The sequence below is a fragment of the Oncorhynchus masou genome, chromosome 9 (genome assembly GCF_036934945.1).
Source record: "Oncorhynchus masou masou isolate Uvic2021 chromosome 9, UVic_Omas_1.1, whole genome shotgun sequence".
In the NCBI taxonomy this organism is placed as follows: domain Eukaryota; kingdom Metazoa; phylum Chordata; class Actinopteri; order Salmoniformes; family Salmonidae; genus Oncorhynchus; species Oncorhynchus masou.
In genome coordinates, this window is record NC_088220.1 from 61,127,019 (window position 1) to 61,152,182 (window position 25,164).

Genomic DNA, 25,164 nt, shown 5'->3' on the forward strand with positions numbered 1-25,164 from the left:
TCTTTCTGTAGTCTCTCCAACACTAGTAGATCAACCTCTGGAGGTGGGAGTAGCCATGGTGGATTTACAGGAATAGCTGCATGCCTGGTCTGTGTCGGTATCATGGTAGGTACTTAAAGATATAAAACGTCTTACTTTAGCTCCGTTTAACAATGAGTGTAGCTACATACATGGTTGTAATCTGATAACAAACCTACCTTGACATTGTCATGCACTTGTGTTGACATGTTGACAAATGTATGTTTTTTTAGAGGCAGAGACAGGATGAACTTTGAAACCCAAACATCCTGTCCAACTGAGAGGAAACTTCCGTTTCTTCATCCGGGGACTTTGAATTAGTGCGCTTGTCTTCTACGTTTGTGCATATTCTTGCGTAGCCCCCTTTGATTGTGTTGTTCGAAAGCCGTCAAACAGCGTGCTGTACGTTCGTGAATTCAAGGGAAGTGCGCGCAACGTGCATTGTCGTTTACACTGCGTGCTTTGGGCAGGAGGAAGGCGAATCAACACAATCGTGAAAGCAGGAAAAAGTTCATATAATTCTTTACCGAGAGATGTTGTTATAATCGTGTGCAAATTGAGGCTATTTTCAATACAAAGCAGTTGCCCTGGACGTGGAGGAGGTACGTTTTGCCAGGTCCTCTGGTTGTGCAATTGATCCGGTTAGCATTCGCAGACTAACGTTAGCACTTTCATTCTGGGCCTTCACAAAAAAAAGTTGTTGCCCAACTAATAAAGACTAGCCAACTAACTTCAGTTAGCTAAATCAACTCACTTATGATAGGTTAGAATTTTATTAATCGATTGGTCAATTAATTTGCCCACCTGTGCTTTTCCCCATTGTGTGTGCTAACGACACACTTGAATTTGTACGCGTGCTACAGTTAACGTTATAAAACATCCGCTAATTAAGTTAGCTAGCCAGCGACCAAGCTAGCTTTCCAGATTTTGCACTGCTCAAGATTTCACCTGCTAGCTAACATTATGAAATATTGACACAATTACTCTCATAGTTGATTTAGTTGATTTATATTTACCAGAAAACAGCAGCCATTGTAAACGTGTTGGTAAATCGAAACATGTCATGATGAATTGAGCACAGTAAGCTGATGCATTACTTGTTATTGACACTCATGAACTATGTTCGTTGCTGAAGTACTACCTAACTAATAATACATGATTATTGTTTGACCCTTTTTTATTATTATTTTAAATTATAAATATTTCTAGTTGTGAGCCGCAATGGCAGCTGCATTCCCTTATCGAGGGGTACCTGGTGGAATGCCCCCAGGTATCCACCCCCCAGCCCAGGTTCCAGATTACATGTCTGAGGAAAAACTGCAAGAGAAAGGTGGGTTCAGCTCAAGGGGAACGTTGAATCAATGTGTTTTATCTAATGTACAGCTACTGGACTGGCCTCATGTGTCTGTCATCTACCGAAAACCATAACATTTCATTGCCTCTTTGCCAATGATTTCCATGGGGTGGTTATTCAATTCATGAAATAGAAAATTCCATTGCATAAAACTATAATTCAATCATTATTGTTATGTTCACAATACAACAGCCAGAAAATGGCAGCAGTTGCAGGCGAAGCGCTACTCTGAGAAGAGGAAGTTTGGGTTTGTTGACGCCCAGAAGGAGGACATGCCACCTGAGCACGTCCGTAAGATCATCAGGGACCACGGTGACATGACCAACAGGAAGTTCCGTCACGACAAGAGGGTCTACCTGGGGTATGAAGCAACTTCTCAGTGTCTCTATGGAACTCTGGGGATTTTGAGGATAATTTGGAAAATGTTGTGTATGATATCTAGGGGTGAATGTACGGTGGTATGGTGTCCCTGCAAAATAAATAGTGGTGGTATGCTGTACCGGTAAAACATGAACCTATCACAATAATTAAAACAATTGTAATTTGCTAACCATGCCCCCCTCCCTTTCCTCTTTTCATCCATCTCCCAACACTCACACACCTCTTCCTCACTTCCCTTCCCTCTTTGTGCGGTCTTCTCCACAGAGCCCTGAAGTACATGCCCCACGCGGTGCTGAAGCTACTGGAGAACATGCCCATGCCTTGGGAGCAGATCAGAGACGTGCCCGTTCTATACCACATCACCGGAGCCATTTCCTTTGTCAACGAGATCCCCTGGGTCATAGAGCCTGTCTACATCGCCCAGTGGGGGTGAGACGGGCTAATATTCTGTTCAAGCTATTTTTTATTTCTGTTTTTGTATATATGAGGTCTGTTTTTGGATTGAAGCATGCCTAGATTCCATAAAGTCCTCTCTACGAATTGTTAGAAACTAGAGTTAGCCATAGACGCCTCAAACCACCTAGATGATCCTTGTTCTCTCTTCTCTCCATAGCGCCATGTGGATCATGATGCGCCGTGAGAAAAGGGACCGTCGTCACTTCAAGCGTATGCGCTTCCCTCCCTTTGATGACGAGGAACCTCCGCTGGACTACGCTGATAACATCCTGGATGTGGAGCCGCTGGAGGCCATCCAGATGGAGCTGGATGCAGAAGAGGACTCCTCTGTGGCGGAGTGGCTCTACGAGCACCAGCCCCTTAAGGACACCAACAAGTGAGTCACAGCAAAACCTGTATTGTTTTCTCTCTGGGCGGTCCTGATGCAGAAAGGACACTTAAACACAGAGTTTTGCTCTATTTTCAAATAAGCATGGTTTATACTATTGCCTGGTGGTTATCAGAACATTATCACAGTCTTGGTTGGTTTAGCACAAGTTCTGGGTAAGTTGAAATCAGTCAAGTATTCTTCAAAACATGACTGAAATGGATGTCAATTTTCTTCTGGTCCTTGTATGAACATGCCTTCCTCTTCTTCCCTCCAACTCCAGGTATGTGAACGGGACCACGTACAGGCGTTGGCAGTTCACCCTGCCCATGATGTCCACGCTGTACCGTCTGGCCAACCAGCTGCTGACTGACCTTGTGGACTACAACTATTTCTACCTGTTTGACCTGAAGGCCTTCTTCACCTCCAAGGCCCTCAACATGGCCATCCCTGGGGGACCCAAGTTTGAACCCCTAGTTAGGGACATCAACCTCCAGTAAGAGTATGGGTCTTTAGGCTGTTACCCCTTAGTGGTAGTAGACTAGTACTGTCTACCATGTGGTGGCTTTTGGGCATTACACTGTTGGCGTATCTGTTCCTGAACTCTCTTCTCCCATCTCAGAGATGAAGACTGGAACGAGTTCAACGACATCAACAAGATTATCATCAGACAGCCAATCAGGACGGAGTACAAGATTGCCTTCCCATACCTGTACAACAACCTTCCCCACCACGTTCACCTTACCTGGTGAGAAAGATGCCCTCTACTGACAATCTCATACAGGCCCCAGAACAACCTCCCAGACTCCTTGAAATGGAAACCTTTTGATATGCACACATTTGGGTGATACGCCACCAATGCTAACTAGTGTTTCTGTAGGTACCACACTCCCAACGTGGTTTTCATCAAGACTGAGGATCCTGATTTGCCAGCGTTCTACTTTGACCCCCTGATCAACCCCATCTCCCACAGACACTCAGTCAAGGTATGTGTTGTTTTTAGTGTACTGTATGTAATGCACTGCAGCCAAATTGCCCTTCGGGGACAAAGTTCTCTTGAATTATAATGAACCCTGCCCCAGCAGCGCCTTTAACTCTGTCTAGGGAACAAAAATGTTTTCTAAAATTATATCTACCTGGCGACTAGCCCTCCTACAAAGGCAAGCAAACCAATGCAAGTGAGTAACGACTGAAGGAGAATTGAATGGTGGATTACTGGTTGAGCTGAACCTGTGCTGCAGTTAGTCCATCAGCATTCAAACACGTATTTTGAGAATGGGAGAATGGGAAAGTCAACTAATAGTGGCTATTTCTATTGCAGTGTGTGTGCTCCTGTTGCTGTCCCCTCACTCGCTCTTTCACACATACTCACACAGAGTCAGGAGCCTCTGCCAGATGATGACGAGGAGTTTGAGCTTCCAGAGTACGTGGAGCCCTTCCTGAAGGAGACGCCCCTCTACACAGACAACACAGCCAATGGAATCGCTCTGCTCTGGGCACCACGCCCCTTCAATCTGCGATCTGGGAGGACCAGGCGGGCCATCGACATCCCACTCATCAAGAACTGGTGAGGATACACTCAAAGAACATGATTTGGTAATGTTGATGTAGTATGGGAATTGTTGTTGTTGTATAAAAGTATTTATTGCCTTTTTTTAATTAGGTAAGTTATTGGAAACATTTCTCTAATACGATTAAACTAAGTAACTTGTCCTACATAGACCTGTAATGACTGAAGAAATCTAATTAGTGGGTGTCTGCCTGACTGCCTCCCCTATCAGGTATCGTGAGCACTGCCCGGCTGGCCAGCCAGTGAAGGTGCGTGTGTCTTACCAGAAACTGCTCAAGTACTACGTACTCAACGCTCTCAAACACAGACCACCCAAGGCCCAGAAGAAGAGGTAAGCATCAATGATTCTCAAGTTCTTCTCAAATTACCATACGAACCATGAATTTCGGCAATGTTTGTTCGTTGTTGTTTCATACGGGGAAAAAACTGAAATGTACTATTATTTGCAGCACCATTTTGGGGGGGAAATGTACAACATAACCTGACCAGCCTCCTCTGTCCTCCCCTACAGGTACTTGTTCCGTTCCTTCAAAGCCACCAAGTTCTTCCAGTCAACTAAGCTGGACTGGGTGGAGGTGGGCTTGCAGGTGTGCAGACAGGGATACAACATGCTGAACCTGCTCATCCACCGCAAGAACCTCAACTACCTGCACCTGGATTACAACTTCAACCTCAAGCCTGTCAAGACCCTCACCACAAAGGTAACCAGTCAAACCAGATGCCAGCTGATGTAAAAAGGTGCAAGACAGAGCAGAGTAGACCCAAGTCTGGTCCAAAAACAACACCTTGCCTCGGCTTACCATGGCCCTTCTTACTTAGTTGTCCAAGTTGCATAACTAAATCCTAATCTGTAGTAGCTCAATATCAAGGGGTGCTTGTGTCATGCTACATTGCAAGCATGTTTTATCTGACCTGTACTGAGCTAACAGTTTAGGGGTTTTCGGGGCCACGTTCAGTAGGCAAACTTTGTGGAACATTGCAGATAGAAATATGATATATATAGAACGAACATGCCTCTTTGACAAGTAGAATCATGGCAGTTCTATCTAAACGAGTTCCACAATGTTGTACCATGCTGAATGCGCCCGTGGTGTCTGTCCCTTCAGGAACGTAAGAAGTCCAGGTTCGGGAATGCCTTCCATCTGTGCAGAGAGGTGCTGCGTCTCAGCAAGCTGGTGGTGGACAGCCACGTGCAGTACAGACTGGGCAACGTGGATGCTTTCCAGGTCAGTAGCACACATTTGAATCACATTAAAGCTCCAATAAAATATTTTTATGTGGTGTTTAAATAGCATGATTTGATTTTGGCTCACAGTTGGACGTGTTAATGTCATGGTTTAAGTATCCCTATATTTCTGTTGTTACGGGGCTATCACTCTGTTATTAGTGCACCTGTGCAGCAGTCTCGTTGTTGATGAACCTGACCTGAGTGCAATGGCAACCATGTAGTTTGCTAATACAGTTTAGTAAACGTTGTTAAACTGGAACCTTGTCGTTGTGTCATTTCGAGTTACCAGGAAGTACCTGTTTTTATCAAATGAGTCAAACCTATTTCAATTTAAAATCTTTCCTACTATTTATTGTTTCTCCCTACTTCCTCCTTGGTCTGTAGTTGGCAGACGGGCTGCAGTACATCTTTGCCCACGTGGGCCAGCTGACTGGCATGTACCGCTACAAGTACAAGCTGATGAGACAGATCCGCATGTGCAAGGACCTCAAGCACCTCATCTACTACCGCTTCAATACTGTGAGTACTGAGTATACACACAGAGACAGATCTATGTAAATGCACACAAATATTACCTTTATTGCAGATTTAGTAAAGTAAATATGTCTGAAGACACTAAGTAACACACCTGCTCTAATAATGTATTGGTGGTTATTTTGGGACAGAACTAAAGCCTGAGTTTGTTGTTGAATGTGTGCGTTTTCCTGTGTGTTCTCAGGGTCCGGTGGGTAAGGGTCCAGGCTGTGGGTTCTGGGCCCCAGGATGGAGGGTATGGCTGTTCTTCATGAGGGGCATCACCCCCCTGCTAGAGAGATGGCTCGGCAACCTGCTGGCCAGGCAGTTCGAAGGTAAGGCCTTTTAACTTCCCCTTTGTCATAGGTCATGTTAGAATTGTTTGTGTGAAATTAATCATTATCAACTGATGCGGTATGGCCCATCAATGAACTACTCATTTGCCAAGTTGCTTTTGTGTCCTTGAGCAATTGTAAATATAATTAGATGTGTCTGTGTGAAGGGTTATGAAAAGGGAGGACTGTGATAAGAAAACTGTGATGAATTAACTATGGATCATTGATTTACTCACATGAGAAGCTCTTGTATCTATTGTGTTCTCAATCAGTCTATCAACCAATCATGAATGTCCCCTTCAACAGGTCGTCACTCCAAGGGCGTGGCGAAGACTGTGACGAAGCAGCGCGTGGAGTCCCACTTTGACCTAGAACTGCGTGCGGCCGTGATGCACGACATCCTGGATATGATGCCTGAGGGCATCAAGCAGAACAAGGCCAGAACCATCCTGCAGCACCTCTCTGAGTCGTGGCGCTGCTGGAAGGCCAACATTCCCTGGAAGGTATGATGACATAGAGGGGATGTATAGGGATGAGGAGGCAGCATATAGAGGGAAAGGAATGTTGGGGCTTCATTCCAGGGGTGTGTGTGCTTGGTTTGACTGCCGAAAAGGTAGGGGCAGTTCAGGGAATGCAGAGTAGATGATTGCTTTAAGAATATTTATTGGTGAAATGTTATAGAAATATAATCTTTCATCAAACGCAGTTGTTATCAGCAATAACAATATTGTAAGCAGTAAACGCAGTTTGATTCCCTGGAAGGTACTTCATTTACACCTATCCAGTACTGACAGCTTTTGACCTGTCTAATCCGTGTCCTCCCTCCAGGTCCCAGGCCTGCCCACCCCCATCGAGAACATGATCCTACGGTATGTGAAGGCCAAAGCTGATTGGTGGACCAACACGGCCCACTATAACCGCGAGCGAATCAGGCGCGGCGCCACTGTGGACAAAACGGTATGCAAGAAGAACCTGGGCAGACTGACCCGTCTGTACCTGAAGGCTGAGCAGGAGAGGCAGCACAACTACCTGAAGGTAATACAACGCACACTGTGGTCCTCATTTATGGGAAAGAATGCACTAGGTAACTGCATAGCTGATGCAACCATGGAAGTAAAACACAGTTTTATCTCTATGGTGCAACTACCTACTCTGCTGTGAGAAGTGTAGACAATTCAGATATGCAACAGCAAACCAGCAGAGTTAACAGGGCCACCAGTCTCTCAAGAACAGGCTGAGTCGGTAGTATAATACTCTGACACTTGTTCGTGTCTTTTTCTATAATTTAAAGGTGTAGTTATTATTTGTTTAAAAACTGTTAACTTGGTTCCTATGACTTCATATTGCCATATCCATTTAGAGCAGTGTGTATAATATGTAATCTGTCTCCCCCAGGATGGTCCATACATCACAGCAGAGGAGGCTGTGGCCATCTACACCACCACAGTCCACTGGCTGGAGAGCAGACGCTTCTCCCCCATCCCCTTCCCCCCGCTGTCCTACAAACACGACACCAAGCTGCTCATCCTGGCCCTGGAGAGGCTCAAAGAGGCCTACAGGTAACACACACCAACTCCCTGTAGCCTCCTGTTAGGGAACATGTACTGTAATGCTGCCTTGGATAGCTTATTGGGTAATGAGATGCCTGTAGATTCTTTCTGCTGAGGTATGTTATTTATTTGATCTTGCAATGACTTGATCGTGTGGTTGTTTTCTCTTCCCAGTGTGAAGTCCAGGCTGAACCAGTCCCAGAGAGAGGAGTTGGGGCTGATAGAACAGGCTTATGACAACCCTCACGAGGCCCTGTCCAGAATCAAACGTCACCTGCTCACACAGAGAGCCTTCAAGGAGGTTAGTCCCAGGACCAACTCTATATACACACTGAGATTTTTGCCTCATGATCGGTTTATTAGCAACTTAAGTTACTCTGAAAACACAAGTTTACCTCTAGGTTCCCCCCATTTTTGTCTAACGAGATGGAGATTATTTGAACTTTCAGTTGAAAAAGACAACTGTATCAATACCCAAATCTATCTCTGTTCTATGAACTTAACAATCACCTATTCCTCTCTTCCCTCCTCTCTAGGTGGGCATAGAGTTCATGGACCTGTACAGCCACCTGGTGCCTGTGTATGACGTGGAGCCCCTGGAGAAGATCACAGATGCCTACCTGGACCAGTACCTGTGGTATGAGGCTGACAAACGACGTCTCTTCCCCCCCTGGATCAAACCAGCTGACACAGAGCCTCCTCCACTCCTTGTCTACAAGTGGTGCCAAGGTGAGGACTATGTTGGGTAGACAACATTGCTTTCAAAAGTCCCAAAATGTTGAGTGTTGCTTATAGCAGTTGTATATGTATATTCACAAAGCCAATGCATATTGTATAATAGGAAAATGTATCTACAACCACTTATCATTATATATCCATTAATGATGACCAAAAACACTGTTTGTACCCTATGTTTTGTTGCCAGGTATCAACAACCTGCAGGATGTGTGGGAGACGATGGAGGGAGAGTGTAATGTGATGCTGGAGTCTCGCTATGAGAAGATGTATGAGAAAATAGATCTGACGCTGCTCAACAGACTGCTGCGTCTCATCGTGGACCACAACATCGCTGACTACATGACCGCCAAGAACAACGTGGTCATCAACTACAAGGTGAGAACACCTTGCCATCTTGAAGATGGGTTTGTTGTGCAGGGTTTAGATCAATTACATTTCAGTCAAATCAAGAAGTAAACTGAGATTCCAATTTTCCTCATTCAAAAGCAATGAGGAAGATATTGTATTTGCATTGTGAATATCTTTTTGTTGTTGAACGATGGCATTGTTCGATTTCATACCATGTACTTCACTCTTCTCTACTAACTGTTTAGTTGCGTATATATAGACCCAATGTCATATCCTTCCTCTCTCCCATCCCAGGACATGAACCACACCAACTCGTACGGTATCATCCGTGGTCTGCAGTTTGCCTCGTTCATCGTGCAGTACTACGGCCTGGTCATGGACCTGTTGGTGCTGGGCCTCCACCGGGCCAGTGAGATGGCCGGACCCCCTCAGATGCCCAACGACTTCCTGTCCTTCCAAGATACAGCCACAGAGAGCGCCCACCCCATCCGCCTCTACTGCAGATACATCGACCGCATACACATCTTTTTCAGGTACACAAATTAGACCACACCTTAGATAGGAGGTAGTACTCCTTAACTGACTCTACATCAAATACCTGAGTAGGAGTAGGAGACACGCACACAGTTTTACTTGGTTCAGACTAACCGTTTAGACTTATCCATGTAGGTATCTGTAGAAGCTCAGTGGTTGACATGTCCTCCTTCTTTCTCCTTCCAGGTTCTCAGCTGATGAGGCCAGGGACCTGATCCAGAGGTACCTGACAGAGCACCCTGACCCCAACAATGAGAACATTGTGGGCTACAACAACAAGAAGTGCTGGCCTAGAGACGCCAGGATGAGACTGATGAAGCACGACGTCAACCTGTGAGTCGTCCCCCCGTTGCTAGTTCTTTAAGATGGAGTTGATATGGAACCGTAGTGGAGTAGCTGAGAAAATAATGCAGTCCTTGTGTGAGATGTACTGACGTGAGACCTGCACATGTTATTTTCCCTGCGATACTTGTGAAATAATTGTGGTTCCTCCCTGTCTAACCGTCCAGGGGTCGTGCTGTGTTCTGGGACATTAAGAACCGCCTGCCTCGCTCTGTGACCACGGTCCAATGGGAGAACAGCTTTGTGTCCGTCTACAGCAAAGACAACCCTAACCTGCTCTTCAACATGTGTGGCTTCGAGTGCCGCATCCTGCCCAAGTGTCGCACCAGCTACGAGGAGTTCACCCACAAGGACGGAGTCTGGAACCTGCAGAACGAGGTGAGAGGGGACTGAGGAAGGGTGATGTTACTTGGTTTGTACGCACACCAGTTGACCCTGTCCTGCGTCTCCATGGCGATACAGGGGAACAGTGGCATGCTAAACAATCATGACAGCCTCCACCAGATACGGTCAGACCTTCATCACCGTGACCGCCTGGAACTGACACACTGCTACACTTTTGTCCCTTGTACTAAAGTTTTATGAATCGCTTGAACACTATTTTTGGGGAAACTATCCCTTCAACTGTAGGATAAATGCGGTGAGATCGCTGTGCTTACTGTGTCCATCTGTGCCTCCGTCTGTATGTAGGTGACCAAAGAGCGTACGGCCCAGTGTTTCCTGCGTGTGGATGATGAGTCCATGCAGCGGTTCCACAACAGAGTCCGACAGATACTCATGGCCTCAGGATCCACCACCTTCACCAAGGTAACTCCTTTACAAAACCACTATTCCTTTCTTCACTGAGGTTGTTTTTCTCACATTTAAATATAATTGTGTATAGAAGTATACCAACTAAAGACATGTATTAAATTTAATTGAATCATTAGTTGGGTTCATAAATGTAGTCTAGAGTTATGAGAACTGTACTAATGTTGAAATAATTTAATATCCCGTCAGATTGTGAACAAGTGGAACACGGCTCTGATCGGTCTGATGACGTACTTCCGCGAGGCGGTGGTCAACACCCAGGAGCTGCTGGACCTGCTGGTGAAGTGTGAGAACAAGATCCAGACCCGTATCAAGATCGGTCTCAACTCCAAGATGCCCAGTCGCTTTCCCCCTGTCGTTTTCTACACCCCCAAGGAGCTGGGAGGGCTGGGCATGCTGTCCATGGGACACGTCCTCATCCCCCAGTCGGATCTGAGGTAAGCGCAAAACATGTAGAAGCTAAGATTTGTCTAGACCAGGCCATAGAAGTTCCTGTATGAGGTTAACAAAGTCAACTTGCTGCAAGCTTTGATAACCTTGAATTGATAGACATGTAAGCCTCTGAGCTGGATAACGATAGCGTTTGTAGTTAACTAATGAAGATAGACCTGGCTACATTACTGCCTCCTTGAAATGTCACCATTACCGATTGATACATGTTTTAAATTACAAGTTAGATGCAAGATTTTCTTCCTGCCACTAACCCTTCTTGTCCTGCCCCCCTCCCTCAGGTGGTCGAAGCAGACTGACGTTGGCATCACCCATTTCCGGTCTGGTATGAGCCACGAGGAGGACCAGCTGATTCCTAACCTGTACCGTTACATCCAGCCCTGGGAGAGTGAGTTCATCGACTCCCAGAGAGTCTGGGCAGAGTACGCCCTGAAGAGACAGGAGGCTATCGCACAGAACAGGTACTGAACACCTGCACAGGCAAGACAGTTGCCCTATCTCAACCCCTGGTCCCCATGTAGGCTGGATTTAAGCTCCACTCTGCGTACTTAATCACACATTGCACGGGTGGCTCCACATGAATATTTTGGTGCATGCCCGAATGTGTAACTCAACATTTGAGGTTTTTCTAAGGAGAAGACATGGTGGGGTGTAAACCCAGATTTAGCTGCATAGTCTGTAACCAGATGTTCAAATGGTTCAGAGGCGTAGGACTATGAGAGTTGATGATGTGTTGTCCCTGTCAGGCGTCTGACCCTGGAGGACTTGGAGGACTCTTGGGACAGAGGTATCCCCCGTATCAACACCCTGTTCCAGAAGGACAGACACACGCTGGCCTACGACAAGGGCTGGAGGGTCCGCACTGACTTCAAACAGTACCAGGTAAGACACGGACCAGTGGGTACTGCAGATTTAAAAAATATGTGCTCAAACGAAAGATTGACTTGGACATTTACAAATAAATTACAAATACATTTCAATTCTGGTAAATGCCTTAAGCATTTGCCCAAACATTAATGCTATGCTCTTTCTCATAGTCTCCTAGGTTGTGCAGCAGAACATTAACTCTAGTCTGTCTGATTGTCCCGTAGGTTCTGAAGCAGAACCCGTTCTGGTGGACCCACCAGCGGCACGACGGGAAGTTGTGGAACCTCAACAACTACAGGACAGACATGATCCAGGCTCTGGGGGGGGTGGAGGGCATTCTGGAACACACGCTCTTCAAAGGGACCTACTTCCCCACCTGGGAGGGTCTCTTCTGGTCAGTACCACACACTCATTCACTATATGACTTAATTGTTATTGTTGCGTGTGTGCGCGTACATATACTACCGGTCAAAAGTTTAGACAGACCTACTCATTCCAGGGTTTTTCTTTATTTTTACTATTTTCTACCTTGTAGAATAATAGTGAAGACCTCAAACCTATGAAATAACACATATGGAATCATGTAGTAACCCCCAAAAATTGAAACAAATCAAAATGTTTCATATTTGAGTTTCTTCAAAGTAGCCACTGCGTTGCACACTATTTTTTCCAAAAGTATTTGTGGTATGCATGCTCAAAGACACAGTATAACATCAGTAGATGTGAGGTAACCTCCAGCCTGATCTCCACTTCACCACAGGGAGAAGGCAAGTGGCTTTGAGGAGTCCATGAAATGGAAGAAGCTGACCAACGCCCAGAGATCTGGTCTGAACCAGATCCCCAACCGTCGCTTCACCCTCTGGTGGTCTCCCACCATCAACAGGGCCAATGTGAGTACCCGACTACATGCACACGGATGCATTTCCCAGATGTTGTTTTGCTACTCTTGACACTCACAATTCCACTCCGTACTCTGTCCTCTCTAGGTGTACGTGGGTTTCCAGGTGCAGCTGGATCTGACCGGGATCTTTATGCACGGAAAGATCCCCACCCTGAAGATCTCCCTCATCCAGATCTTCAGGGCTCACTTGTGGCAGAAGATCCACGAGAGTGTCGTCATGGATCTCTGTCAGGCACGTTACTAGGAGCTTATATCTCAGCTTGATGTATTTGGTTCAATCAGGGATCCCAGGACGTCTGACTCTGAGACATAAGTGTAGACTCCAATGATAAGTTTTGTGTACCTTTGCCTTCACTGCCTTTCCGGGCAGCAAAAACCAAATGTCACTGCATTTCTTTAAAGGACATTCTCTACCAACATCACAAAAGAATGTGGTTGAAAAGTCAATTTTGATTGTATAAAAACTTTTCCAGAAAATAATGAATTCCCTCTGTCTATGTAGGTGTTTGACCAGGAGCTGGATGCCCTGGAGATTGAGACAGTGCAGAAGGAAACCATTCATCCCAGGAAGTCCTACAAGATGAACTCCTCCTGCGCCGACATACTACTCTTTGCCTCCTACAAGTGGAATGTCTCACGCCCCTCGCTGCTCGCTGACTCAAAGTACAACACTACAGTCTTTTAAACTTTGTATCAGGTTAACACTGAAGCCTTTTCTTAGTTGGATATGAATGATGTTTCGCAGATATCCATTTTTAATATGCCCTCAAAATGGAAGTGACTTCCAAACTTGTCAAACAAAAAAGTTTGACAAGAAGCCAAGTTCTTCTTGCAATTTATAAAGACATTATTTCTTTCTTAGTACTCATTCACCCTTGACCTCTCTCTCTTCAGGGACGTGATGGACAGCACCACCACCCAGAAGTACTGGATCGACATACAGCTTCGCTGGGGAGACTACGACTCTCATGACATTGAGCGCTACGCCAGAGCCAAGTTCCTGGACTACACCACCGACAACATGAGCATCTACCCCTCCCCCACCGGGGTGCTCATCGCCATCGACCTGGCCTACAACCTCCACAGGTTAGCATAGCTACGCTAACATTTCTGCTAATGTCTGCATGATAAGTAATTGAGAAATGTTCTAGCCTGTTGACATGAGTTCTAGCATTTCCACTAATGTCCACATAAGTGATGAAGTTTTGTTAGCGTAGCTAGTAGTCTTGTTTGTCAACCGTTTCCCTCAACTTAAAGGGGGTTATTGAACACGTGTTTGTTTACGTCTGTTACATAACATATGAACTCATCATCCACCCTCTTTTCTCTCTCCTCCCTCCAGTGGGTACGGTAACTGGTTCCCGGGAGGCAAGCCTCTTATCCAGCAGGCCATGGCTAAGATCATGAAGGCCAACCCTGCTCTGTACGTCCTGAGGGAGCGCATCCGTAAGGGTCTGCAGCTCTACTCCTCAGAGCCCACTGAGCCCTACCTGTCCTCCCAGAACTACGGAGAGCTCTTCTCCAATCAGATCATCTGGTTTGTGGACGACACTAACGTCTACCGTGTCACCATCCACAAGGTGAGTGAGGAGTCAGACATTCTGAGATTGGTGTCAATGTTCTAGGGATTCTAATTATATGGGTTGGATTCTGTCTGGCACAACAGTACCTCTAGAATAGCTTTTTATGCAGTGTAACATTTTCAGACAATTAAACATTTGTGAAAAGATCTACTGTTAGATAGCTAGTCTCGGTGTTTAGCATCTTCTGTTTTCAGTCATGTAAATACTCCCGCTCTGTCCTTGCAGACGTTTGAGGGTAACTTGACCACCAAGCCCATCAATGGAGCCATCTTCATCTTCAACCCCAGGACAGGTCAGCTCTTCCTCAAGATCATCCATACCTCTGTGTGGGCCGGACAGAAACGTCTGGGACAGGTACGTCTTCAAATGAAAAAGACCTGTCACTCTCTTTAGCAATGCACAGGGCAATAAAACTCTGGAATGGAGCAAAACAAATATGCATGGAAGACTAGTTATGCTCATTGGGGTCTAAGGCACTACATCTCAGTGCTAGAGGCGTTATTACAGTCCCTGGTTCAATTCCAGGCTGTATCACAACCGGCCGTGACTGGGATTCCCATAGGGTGGCACACAATTGGCCCAGTGTTGTTAGGGTTTGGCAGGGGTAGGCCGTCATTCTAAATAAGAATTTGTTCTTAACTGACTTGCCTAGTTAAATAAACAATCTAATAAATAAACTGTCCTCACCTTGTTCCCTTCCCTCTTTCTTTCCTTCCTCTGTTCCCTCTCCCTTTATAGCTGGCTAAGTGGAAGACAGCTGAGGAGGTGGCTGCTCTTATTCGTTCCCTACCTGTGGAGGAGCAGCCAAAACAGATCATTGTCACCAGGAAGGGCATGCTGGATCCCCTTGAGGTGAGACCCCATAACTCACAATCACATCGATTGCTTGATTGCGCGTCACACCCCTCATTGATATAGACATAGCATTAATCTGCCCAATTTCCACATCAGTAGAGATGAAGGAAAGGACTCAGTTGAATTTGACTGAGATTCTAAATATTAACTATTGCGATGATCAGTGATCTGTTTTGATACGATTTGACATTATTAATATTGAAAGACTTGAGATGACCAATGTGGAACATTTTTTATCCCTTCCTCCTCCCAGGTGCACTTGCTGGACTTCCCCAACATCGTGATCAAGGGCTCTGAGCTGCAGCTGCCCTTCCAGGCCTGTCTGAAGGTGGAGAAGTTTGGAGACCTAATCCTGAAGGCCACCGAGCCTCAGATGGTCCTCTTCAACCTGTACGACGACTGGCTCAAGACCATCTCCTCCTACACCGTGAGTCTACTTTCTACTTTTTTTGTTTTAAACTCAGCAAAAAAAGAAATGTCCCTTTTTCAGGACCCTGTCTATCAAAGAGAATTCGTAAAAATCCAAATAACTTCACAGATTTTAATTGTAAAGGTTTTAAACACCGTTTCCCATGCTTGTTCAATGAACCACAAACAATTAACGAACAAGCACCTGTGGAACAGTTGTTAAGACACTAACAGGTTACAGACGGTAGGCAATTAAGGTCACAGTTATGAAAACTTAGGACATTAAAGAGGCCTTTCTACTGACTCTGAAAAACACCAAAAGAACAATGCCCAGGGTCCTTGCCCATCTGCGTGAACGTGCTTTAGGCATGCTGCAAGGAGGCATGAGGACTGCAGATGTGGCCAGGGCTATAAATTGCAATGTCCGTACTGTGAGACAGGTACAGGATGGCAACACCAACTGCCCAAGTTACACAAGGAACGCACAATCCCTCCATCAGTGCTCAGACTGTCCGCAATAGGCTGAGAGAAGCTGGACTGAGGGCTTGTAGGCCTGTTGTAAGGCAGGTCCTCACCAGACATCACTGGCAACAACATCACCTATGGGCATGAACATTCTGTCGCTGGACAAGGCAGGACTGGCAAAAAAGTGCTCTTCACTGACGAGTCGCGGTTTTGTCTCACCAGGGGGGATGGTCGAATTTGCATTTATCGTAGAAGGAATGAGCGTTACACCGAGGCCTGTACTCTGGAGTGGGATCGATTTGGATGTGGAGGGTCCGTCATGGTCTGGGACAGTGTGTCACAGCATCATCGGACTGAGCTTGTTGTCATTGCAGGGAATCTCAACACTGTGCATTACTGGGAAGACATCCTCCTCCCTCATGTGGTACCCTTCCTGCAGGCTCATCCTGACATGACTCTTCAGCGTGACAATGCCACCAGCCATACTGCTCATTCTATGTGTGATTCCTGTAAGACAGAAATGTCAGTGTTCTGCCATGGCCAGCGAAGAGCCCGGATCTCAATCCTATTGAGCATGTCTGGGACCTGTTGTATCGGAGGGTGAGGGCTAGGGCCATTCCCCCCATAAATGTCCGGGAACTTGCAGGTGCCTTGGTGAAAGAGTGGGGTAACATCTCACAGCAATAACTGGCAAATCTGGTACAGTCCATGAGGAGGTGATAAACTGCAGTACTTGCAGCTGGTGGCCACACCAGATACTGACTGTTACTTTTGATTGTGACCCCCCCCCCCCTTTGTTCAGGGACACATTATTCCATTTCTGTTAGTCACATGTCTGTAGAACTTGTTCAGTTTGTCTCATACAAATACACACGTTAAGTTTTCTGAAAATAAACGCAGTTGACAGTGAGAGGACATTTGAAATGTTTTGCTGAGTTTAGAATGAGACTTAAGCAAGATGGTGGTAGTATTGGAAGAATGACTGGCTCAAGGCACTCTCCTCCCATACTGTGAATGGCAGCTCACTTCCTGTGACCGATAATACTAGAATGAGACTAAAAACAATTTAACCTCTTGATACTCCCCATCCCAGATCTGGGATCGTGAATAAAGCCTCAGGCTCATTAGCATAACGCAACGTTAACGATTTCTGAAAATCGCAAATAAAATGAAAATAATGTGCCTGCTCTCAAGCTTAGCCTTTTCCTAACAACACTGTCATCTCAGATTTTCAAAATATGCTTTTGAACCATAGCAATTCACTAATTTGTGTAAGAGTATGCTAAGCTAGCTTAGCATTTTGAGTAGCATTTAGCACGCAACATTTACACAAAAACCAGATAACCAAATAAATAAAATCATTTACCTTTGAAGAGCTTCGGATGTTTTCAATGAGGAGACTCTGTTACATAGCAAATGTTCAGTTTTTCCTGAAAGAATCTTTGTGTAGGAGAAATCGCTCCGTTTTGTACATCACATTTGGCTACCAAAACGAACCGAAAATTCAGTCACCAACAACGTCAAACTTTTTCCGAATTAACTCCATAATATCGACCGAAACATGGCAAACGTTGTTTGGAATCAATCCTCAAGGTGTTTTTTCACATATCTCTTCATTGATATATCGTTCGTGGAAGCCTGCTTTCTTCTCTGAATTCCATGGAAAAATACTTGCAGCTGAGGTTTGCGCACCAATTTCGGCGCAGGACACCGGGCGGACACCTGGTAAATGTGGTCTCTTATGGTCAATCTTCCAATGATATGCCTACAAATACGTCACAATGCTGCAGACACCTTGGGGAAACGACAGAAAGGGCGGGCTCATTCCTCTCGCATTCACAGCCATATAAGGAGACAATGGAAAACGGAGCCTCAAAAATCCTGCTGATTTCCTGGATGCCGTTTCATCTTGGTTTTGCCTGTAGCTCACGTTCTAGGGCACGCACAGAGAATATCTTTGCAGTTCTGGAAATGTCAGAGTGTTTTCTTTCCAAAGCTATCAATGATATGCATAGTCGCATCTTTTTGTGACAAAATATCTTGTTTAAAACGGGAACGTTTTTCATCCAAAAATGAAATAGCGCCCCCAGAGTTTCAAGAGTTAACAGAGATTTCTACCAATTACAGCCGATAAGGTCAATGTAAAAAAACTAAAAAACATTTAAAGTATACATAGGAGCCAGCTTCTTGAAGAATGTTATTTATGGAATAATTGTCTAGTCCTGTTTCTCATTCTAGAAGCTCTTCTAGAATGCAAAACATTTATTGTGGGGGCTGTTTCTGTCATTCCCCTGTTTAACCAGTGTCTGTACGGCTCTGTTTCCTGTCTCTAGGCATTCTCACGTCTTATCCTGATCCTAAGGGCGCTCCATGTAAACAACGACCGTGCCAAGGTGATCCTGAAGCCTGATAAGACCACCATCACAGAGCCTCACCACATCTGGCCCACACTGACCGATGAGGAGTGGATCAAGGTGGAGGTGCAGCTTAAAGACCTCATCCTGGCCGACTATGGAAAGAAGAACAAGTAAGTGGCTGTGGTGGCCTTCGAAAATCTGTTATGAAGCTTCATAACACCTCTCAAAGAAAAATCCCTAACAATCTCAATAACCTAATGCAAAAATGCATCTGACTATTTTTGTTGGAATCAAGTAGCATCTGGGATTCCCACTGCAAGCAAGCATGCATTTCATTCCCAAACTTCCCTCCGCCATTTCTGACTTCAACTTTGTCCTCTCCAGCGTCAACGTGGCGTCTCTGACCCAGTCTGAGATCCGTGACATCATCCTGGGCATGGAGATCTCTGCTCCGTCCCAGCAGCGCCAGCAGATCGCTGAGATCGAGAAGCAGACCAAGGAGCAGTCCCAGCTCACCGCCACTCAGACACGCACAGTCAACAAACATGGAGATGAGATCATCACCTCAACAACCTCCAACTACGAGACACAGACCTTCTCCTCCAAGACAGAATGGAGAGTCAGGTATGTAGGGGGAGTCTATTTGGTTTTTAAATGTTGTAGATTTCCCTATATTTTTACAATAATATTAGTGATCTCATAGAATATGATTGTGACATTTGAATTAGGTTTATATATCCTTCCACTCACACATGGTGCTGACAAAGGAATGTAATATAAACTTTCATGGAGCTTTATGATTGGTATATTATAGTTCTCAAAGCGGGAGTTGCAAAATCAAGGCCATAGCTTCAGAAGTCAATAGAGCGTCTATATTGGCTCTTTGATAACTTGACCTTTTTTAAGTATGATTTTCTGTTTCTATTGTCTTGTCTGAAAGTCCTAACATGGTTCTTCCTCGTCCTCCTGCAGGGCCATCTCTGCTGCCAACCTGCACCTGAGGACCAACCACATCTACGTGTCGTCTGATGACATCAAGGAGACAGGCTACACCTACATCCTGCCCAAGAACGTCCTCAAGAAGTTCATCTGCATCTCAGACCTGCGAGCCCAGGTCAGCAGCCTACGGTCTATCCTGTTTGTATCACAGTACATTTCTCCTAGTTGTCTCTGCTTGTGACCCTTGAGATAAAATGCCTACCATGGTGCTAAAACAGTCAAATCACTCTGCCTTCATATCTATCAACATCCCATTATTATTATTATTATTATTTTATATGAATGAAGTGCTCCTGGAACAGAACTATTTGGTCTTAGAATACCTTCAGTCATGTCTTGTATAGTATTATATATCTGTAAATCTGAATGTGTGTATTGCTGACGTGTGCATCTCCTCTGTCTTCAGATTGCAGGTTACCTGTACGGCACCAGTCCCCCTGACAACCCCCAGGTGAAGGAGATCAGGTGTATCGTCATGGTACCCCAGTGGGGAACTCATCAGACTGTCCATCTACCCAATCAGCTGCCTGGTCACGAGTACCTCAAGGTACAGACTTGGGGGATAATGTACACACACTCGGACACACATGCACATAACACGATTTGATGCCATGTAATGCATGCGGTTTACTGGATCACGTCTCAGTATTTGGAAGTGATTAACCATGGACCATGACTCATTTTCCTTGTGTTTTTATGTATGCCATAGCCTTTGAAATTGGAAGTGTTCAGTTCCTGATGAGGGCAGAACACACAAACACCTCTCTACTTCCCGTGTCTCACCTCTTCTCTATCCTGTCTCCCCCCTACAGGAGATGGAGCCCCTGGGTTGGATCCACACCCAGCCTAACGAGTCTCCCCAGCTCTCCCCCCAGGACGTCACCAGCCACGCCAAGATCATGGCTGACAACCCCGCCTGGGACGGAGAGAAGACCATCATCATCACCTGCAGGTAGGCCAGATTCTTGTACTTGTTTTTTCTTTACACTTACCAGCAGTGAGTTTGCATATATAGTTGAAGTCAGAAGTTTACATACACTTAGGTTGGAGTCATGAAAACTTGTTTTTCAACCACTCCACAAATGTCTTGTTAACAAACTATAGTTTTGGCAAGTCGGTTAGGACATCTACTTTGTGCATGACACAAGTAATTTTTCCAACAATTGTTCACAGACAGATTATTTCACTTATCATTCGCTATGATTCACTAATTCCAGTGGGTCAGAAGTTTACATGCACTAAGTTGACTGCCTTTAAACAGCATGGAAAATCCCAGAAAATTATGTTATGGCTTTAGAAGCTTCTGATAGGCTAATTGACATCATTTGAGTCAATTGGAGGAGTACCTGTGGATGTATTTCAGGGCATACCTTCAAACTCAGTGCCTCTTTGCTTGACAGCATGGGAAAATCAAAATAAATCATCCAAGACCTCAGAAAAGAAAATTGTGGACCTCCACAAGTCTGGTTATCCTTGGGAGCAATTTCCAAACATCTGAAGGTACCACGTTCATCTGTACAAACAATAGTACACAAGTATAAACACCATGTGATCACGCAGCCATCATACCGCTCAGGAAGGAGACGCGTTCAGTCTCCAAGAGATGAACGTAATTTGGTGCGAAAAGTGCAAATCAATCCCAGAACAGCAGCAAAGGACCTTGTGAAGATGCTGGAGGAAACGGGTACAAAAGTATCTATATCCCAGTAAAACGAGTCCAATATCGACATAACCTGAAAGGCTGCTCCGTAAGGAAGAAGCCACTGCTCCAAAATCACCATAACAAAGCCAGACTACGTTTTGCAACTGCACATGGGGACAAAGATCATACTTTTTGGCGAAATATTCTCTGGTCTGATGAAACAAAAATAGAACTGTTTGGCCATAATGACCATCATTATGTTTGGAGGAAAAAGGGGGAGGTTTGCAAGCCGAAGAACACTATCCCAACCGTGAAGCTTGGCGGTGGCAGCATCATGTTGTGGAGGTGCTTTGCTGCAGGAGGGACTAGTGCACTTCACAAAATAGATGGCATCATGATGTAGGAAAATGATGTGGATATATTGAAGCAACATCAAGACATCAGTCAGGAAGTTGAATCTTGGTCGCCAATGGCTCTTCCAAATGGTCAATGACCCCAAGCATACTTCCAAAGTTGTGGCAAAATGGCTTAAGGACAACAAAGTCAACATATTAGAGTGGCCATCACAAAGCCCTGACCTCACTCCTATAGAAAATTTGTGGGCAGAACTGAAAAAGCGTGTGCGAGCAAGGAGGCCTACAAACCTGACTCAGTTACACCAGCTCTGTCAGGAGGAATGGGCCAAAATTCACCCAACGTTGACCCAAGTTAAACAATTTAAAGGCAACGCTACCAAATACTAATTGAGTGTATGTAAACTTCTGACCCACTGGGAATGTGATGAAAGAAATACAGGCTGAAATAAATCATTCTCTCTACCATTATTCTGACATTTCACATTCTTAAAATAGTGGTGACCTAACTTACCTAAGACAGGGAATTTGTATTAGGATCAAATGTCAGGAACTGTGAAACTGAGTTTCAATGTATTTGGTGAAGGTGTATGTAAACTTCCGACTTCAACTGTTGCAGCTAATATGAATAAGGTTTTACTTCATGATAGAGGGCATTGTATGTTGGTTGGTGTGACCGTCTGGGTTTGAATCCAGGCAGTCTACTCGTCACTAGACTGGGTTTGCCTGTTGAGCAAAGGCCTTCGGGACTCGTGCAAAGTTATTCATCACACAAGTCTAGTTCACCGTCCCAACCACATTTGTAAACATTGATCAAGTCCACCTATACATGCATCTCTTCTTCTTAACATTCTAGTTGCATCATGTATATTTATTCACTTCCAGTTTCACTCCTGGCTCATGCACGCTGACGGCCTACAAGCTGACACCCAGTGGGTATGAGTGGGGCAGACAGAACACAGACAAGGGCAACAACCCCAAGGGCTACCTGCCCTCCCACTATGAGAGGGTTCAGATGCTTCTGTCTGACCGCTTCCTGGGCTTCTTCATGGTGCCTGGACAGGTTTCCTGGAACTACAACTTCATGGGTGAGTAGTGCATAGAACACGGGATTCTCTGCTAAGCCCACACTGCTTGGAGAGTGGATTTCAGACACATTAAAACCTATTCCCAGACTAAAACTTGTGCTAAATAGAGAATATTGTTTAATGGCTAACCTCTTATCGGTGTATTCAAATCTTAGTGTATTTGAAACCATTAAATTCAACAACAGTGAAATAGCATATTAGGAAAATTAAGCATTTTTACAACCACATGCTTGCAGTGTGTTTGTCAACATACACTACATGGCCAAAAGTATGTGGACACCTGCTCATCTTACATCTTATTCCAAAATCATGGGCATTAATATGGAGTTGATCCCCCTTTGCTGCCATAACAACCTCCACTCTTCTGGTAAGGCTTTCCACTAGATGTTGGAACATTACTGCGGGGACTTGCTTCAATTCAGCCACAAGCATTAGCGAGGTCGGGCACTGATGTTGGGCGATTAGGCCTGGCTCGCAGTCGGCGTTCTATATGGACCTCGCTTGGTGCACGGGGGCATTGTCATGCTGAAACAAGGGCCTACCACAAAGTTGGGAGCACAGAATCATCTAGAATGTTATTATGCTGTAGTGTTAAGATTCCCCTTCAGTGGAGCTAAGGGGCCTAGCGCGAACCATGACGATTCTTGGCATTGCGCATGGTGATCTTAGGCTTGTGTGTGGCTGATCGGCCATGGAAACCAATTTCATGAAGCTCCCGACGAACAGTTATTGTGCTGATGTTGCTTCCAGAGGCAGTTTGGAATTCGGTAGTGAGTGTTGCAACTGAGGACAGATGATTTTTATGTGCTTCAGCACTTGGCGGTCGCGTTCTGTGAGTTTGACTTCGCTGCTGAGCCGTTGTCGCTATTAGATTAGTCGCTCTGGATAAGAGCGTCTGCTAAATGACTTAAATGTAATGTAAATGTAGATGTTTCCTCTTCACAATAACAGCACTTGCAAGTGACCAGGGCAACTCAAGCAGGGCAAAAATTTGACAAACTCACATCCTATGACGGTGTCACGTTGAAAGTCACTGAGCTCTTCAGTACAGGACATTCTACTGACAAAGTTTGTCTGTGTAGATTGCATGACTATTTGCTCAATTTTATGCACCTGTCAGCAACTGCTGTGGCTGAAAAATAGCAGAATCCACTAATTTGAAGGGTTGTCCATACTTTTGGTAATGTAGTGTATCAATTATACATCCTCCTCTTTCAGGTGTCCGCCACGACCCCAACATGAAGTATGACCTGCAGCTGTCCAACCCCAAGGAGTTCTACCACGAGGTCCATCGTCCCTCTCACTTCCTTAACTTCGCCTCCCTGCAGGAGGGAGAGATCTACAACGCAGACAGAGAGGACATGTACGGTTGAGACTGGCGCTCTGCTCAGAGATGAGAGGATTCCCTCTCTATTGTAGATATTCTATGACATGGACATCCTTATGCGGCCCTGTCTAGTACAGTCAGACAATTTGGCCCAGCCAGTCGTGAAGTTATGAATTTAACTACTGCTCCCTGAAGGAGGGGAATCGAGGTACAGCTATAGCGATCTCCATAACTGTGATGGACCAAGTGTACCAACTGATAGGGATGGCCTGAAGATGTTGGAATTTGTATGTATGTAAGCCTAGGACCACCTTTTTTTAGGACACAATGTCAATTTTGAGATGTTTTCTGCTAAATTGTTTGCTTGAATTGGTTGCCCTCCCATCAGATCTCTCCAATAAGGCTTCAGAATGTGAATTCTACTGCATTTCATTTATGGCATTCATTTTGACACATTGCTGCTAATGTGTACCGGTATTTGTGTCTCATCAGTCTAGTAGTTGATATAGCTGTAAAATGCATGTGGCATTTCTTTAAATTGGTGGTTAATCATTAATACTCTTTTCTCCCATTAGAACTGTAATGGAATTGATATGTCCTGTGTTTTTACGCTAGCATTCTTTTACCCATTTGCTATGTTGTGCATTCATTGTGGACACTGTTGTTTGGGTTTAAATAAAGATTGACATTTTATAAGTATTTACCCTTGTTTGGTTGTCTCAGTTTTTGTGTGTGAGTGCAGTGATCATGTATTTTGTGAATAGCACTGTCTTATAGCAAGGACACCTGAGATACTGACTACCATTGTAATTAGGATCACGTCTACAACTTATTGGTGATGGACAGTGGTGGCTCAGCTGGAAGAGATTGGTCTCATGGGACTGTGGGAGACATGCAAGCTGTGGCCAAAGACGGACATACGTATTTTGCCTCATCAATGATGATGACTATGAAAGCACTCTTTTACCCTGCTTTGCAAACTGATTGTCAATGAAGCAAATGTGGGTAGATTGTGTCCTTCGATTGCATTTGATCTATTCCGTTTGTTACATATGGTACCAGTCAAAGTTTGGACACACCTACTCATTAAAGGGTTTTTATTTTTACTATATTCTACATTGTAGAATAATAGTGAAGACAAACTATGAAATAACACAAATCATGTAACCAAAAAAGTGTTAAAATCAATATATATTTGAGATTGTTCAAAGTAACCACACTTTGCACACTCTTGGCATTCTCTCAACCAGCTTCATGGGGTAGTCACTTTGAATTCAATTAACAGATGTGCCTTGTTAATTTGTTGAATGTATTTCCTTAATGTG

At 44.9% G+C, this 25,164-nt stretch overlaps 1 protein-coding gene across 1 annotated transcript; it reads left to right on the forward strand.

The window, feature by feature from the left end:
* The first annotated feature begins 428 nt into the window (after window positions 1–428).
* On the forward strand, window positions 429–24,538 carry prpf8 (pre-mRNA processing factor 8). The gene is made up of 43 exons (XM_064974758.1): window positions 429–620; window positions 1,228–1,348; window positions 1,565–1,733; window positions 2,018–2,182; window positions 2,367–2,585; window positions 2,860–3,072; window positions 3,199–3,324; window positions 3,457–3,562; window positions 3,953–4,143; window positions 4,358–4,477; window positions 4,658–4,847; window positions 5,253–5,372; window positions 5,759–5,893; window positions 6,093–6,222; window positions 6,529–6,725; window positions 7,051–7,257; window positions 7,618–7,781; window positions 7,947–8,073; window positions 8,309–8,501; window positions 8,698–8,885; window positions 9,153–9,391; window positions 9,579–9,725; window positions 9,902–10,112; window positions 10,425–10,541; window positions 10,734–10,981; window positions 11,276–11,455; window positions 11,741–11,876; window positions 12,086–12,255; window positions 12,622–12,751; window positions 12,848–12,994; window positions 13,265–13,425; window positions 13,657–13,848; window positions 14,105–14,342; window positions 14,571–14,699; window positions 15,084–15,197; window positions 15,454–15,627; window positions 18,407–18,600; window positions 18,815–19,054; window positions 19,403–19,544; window positions 19,836–19,976; window positions 20,242–20,381; window positions 22,310–22,512; window positions 23,731–24,538. The coding sequence occupies exons 2-43, from the start codon at window positions 1,240–1,242 to the stop codon at window positions 23,883–23,885; spliced, it is 7,017 nt and encodes a 2,338-aa protein (XP_064830830.1). The 5' UTR covers window positions 429–620; window positions 1,228–1,239; the 3' UTR covers window positions 23,886–24,538.
* The last annotated feature ends 626 nt before the right edge of the window (window positions 24,539–25,164 follow it).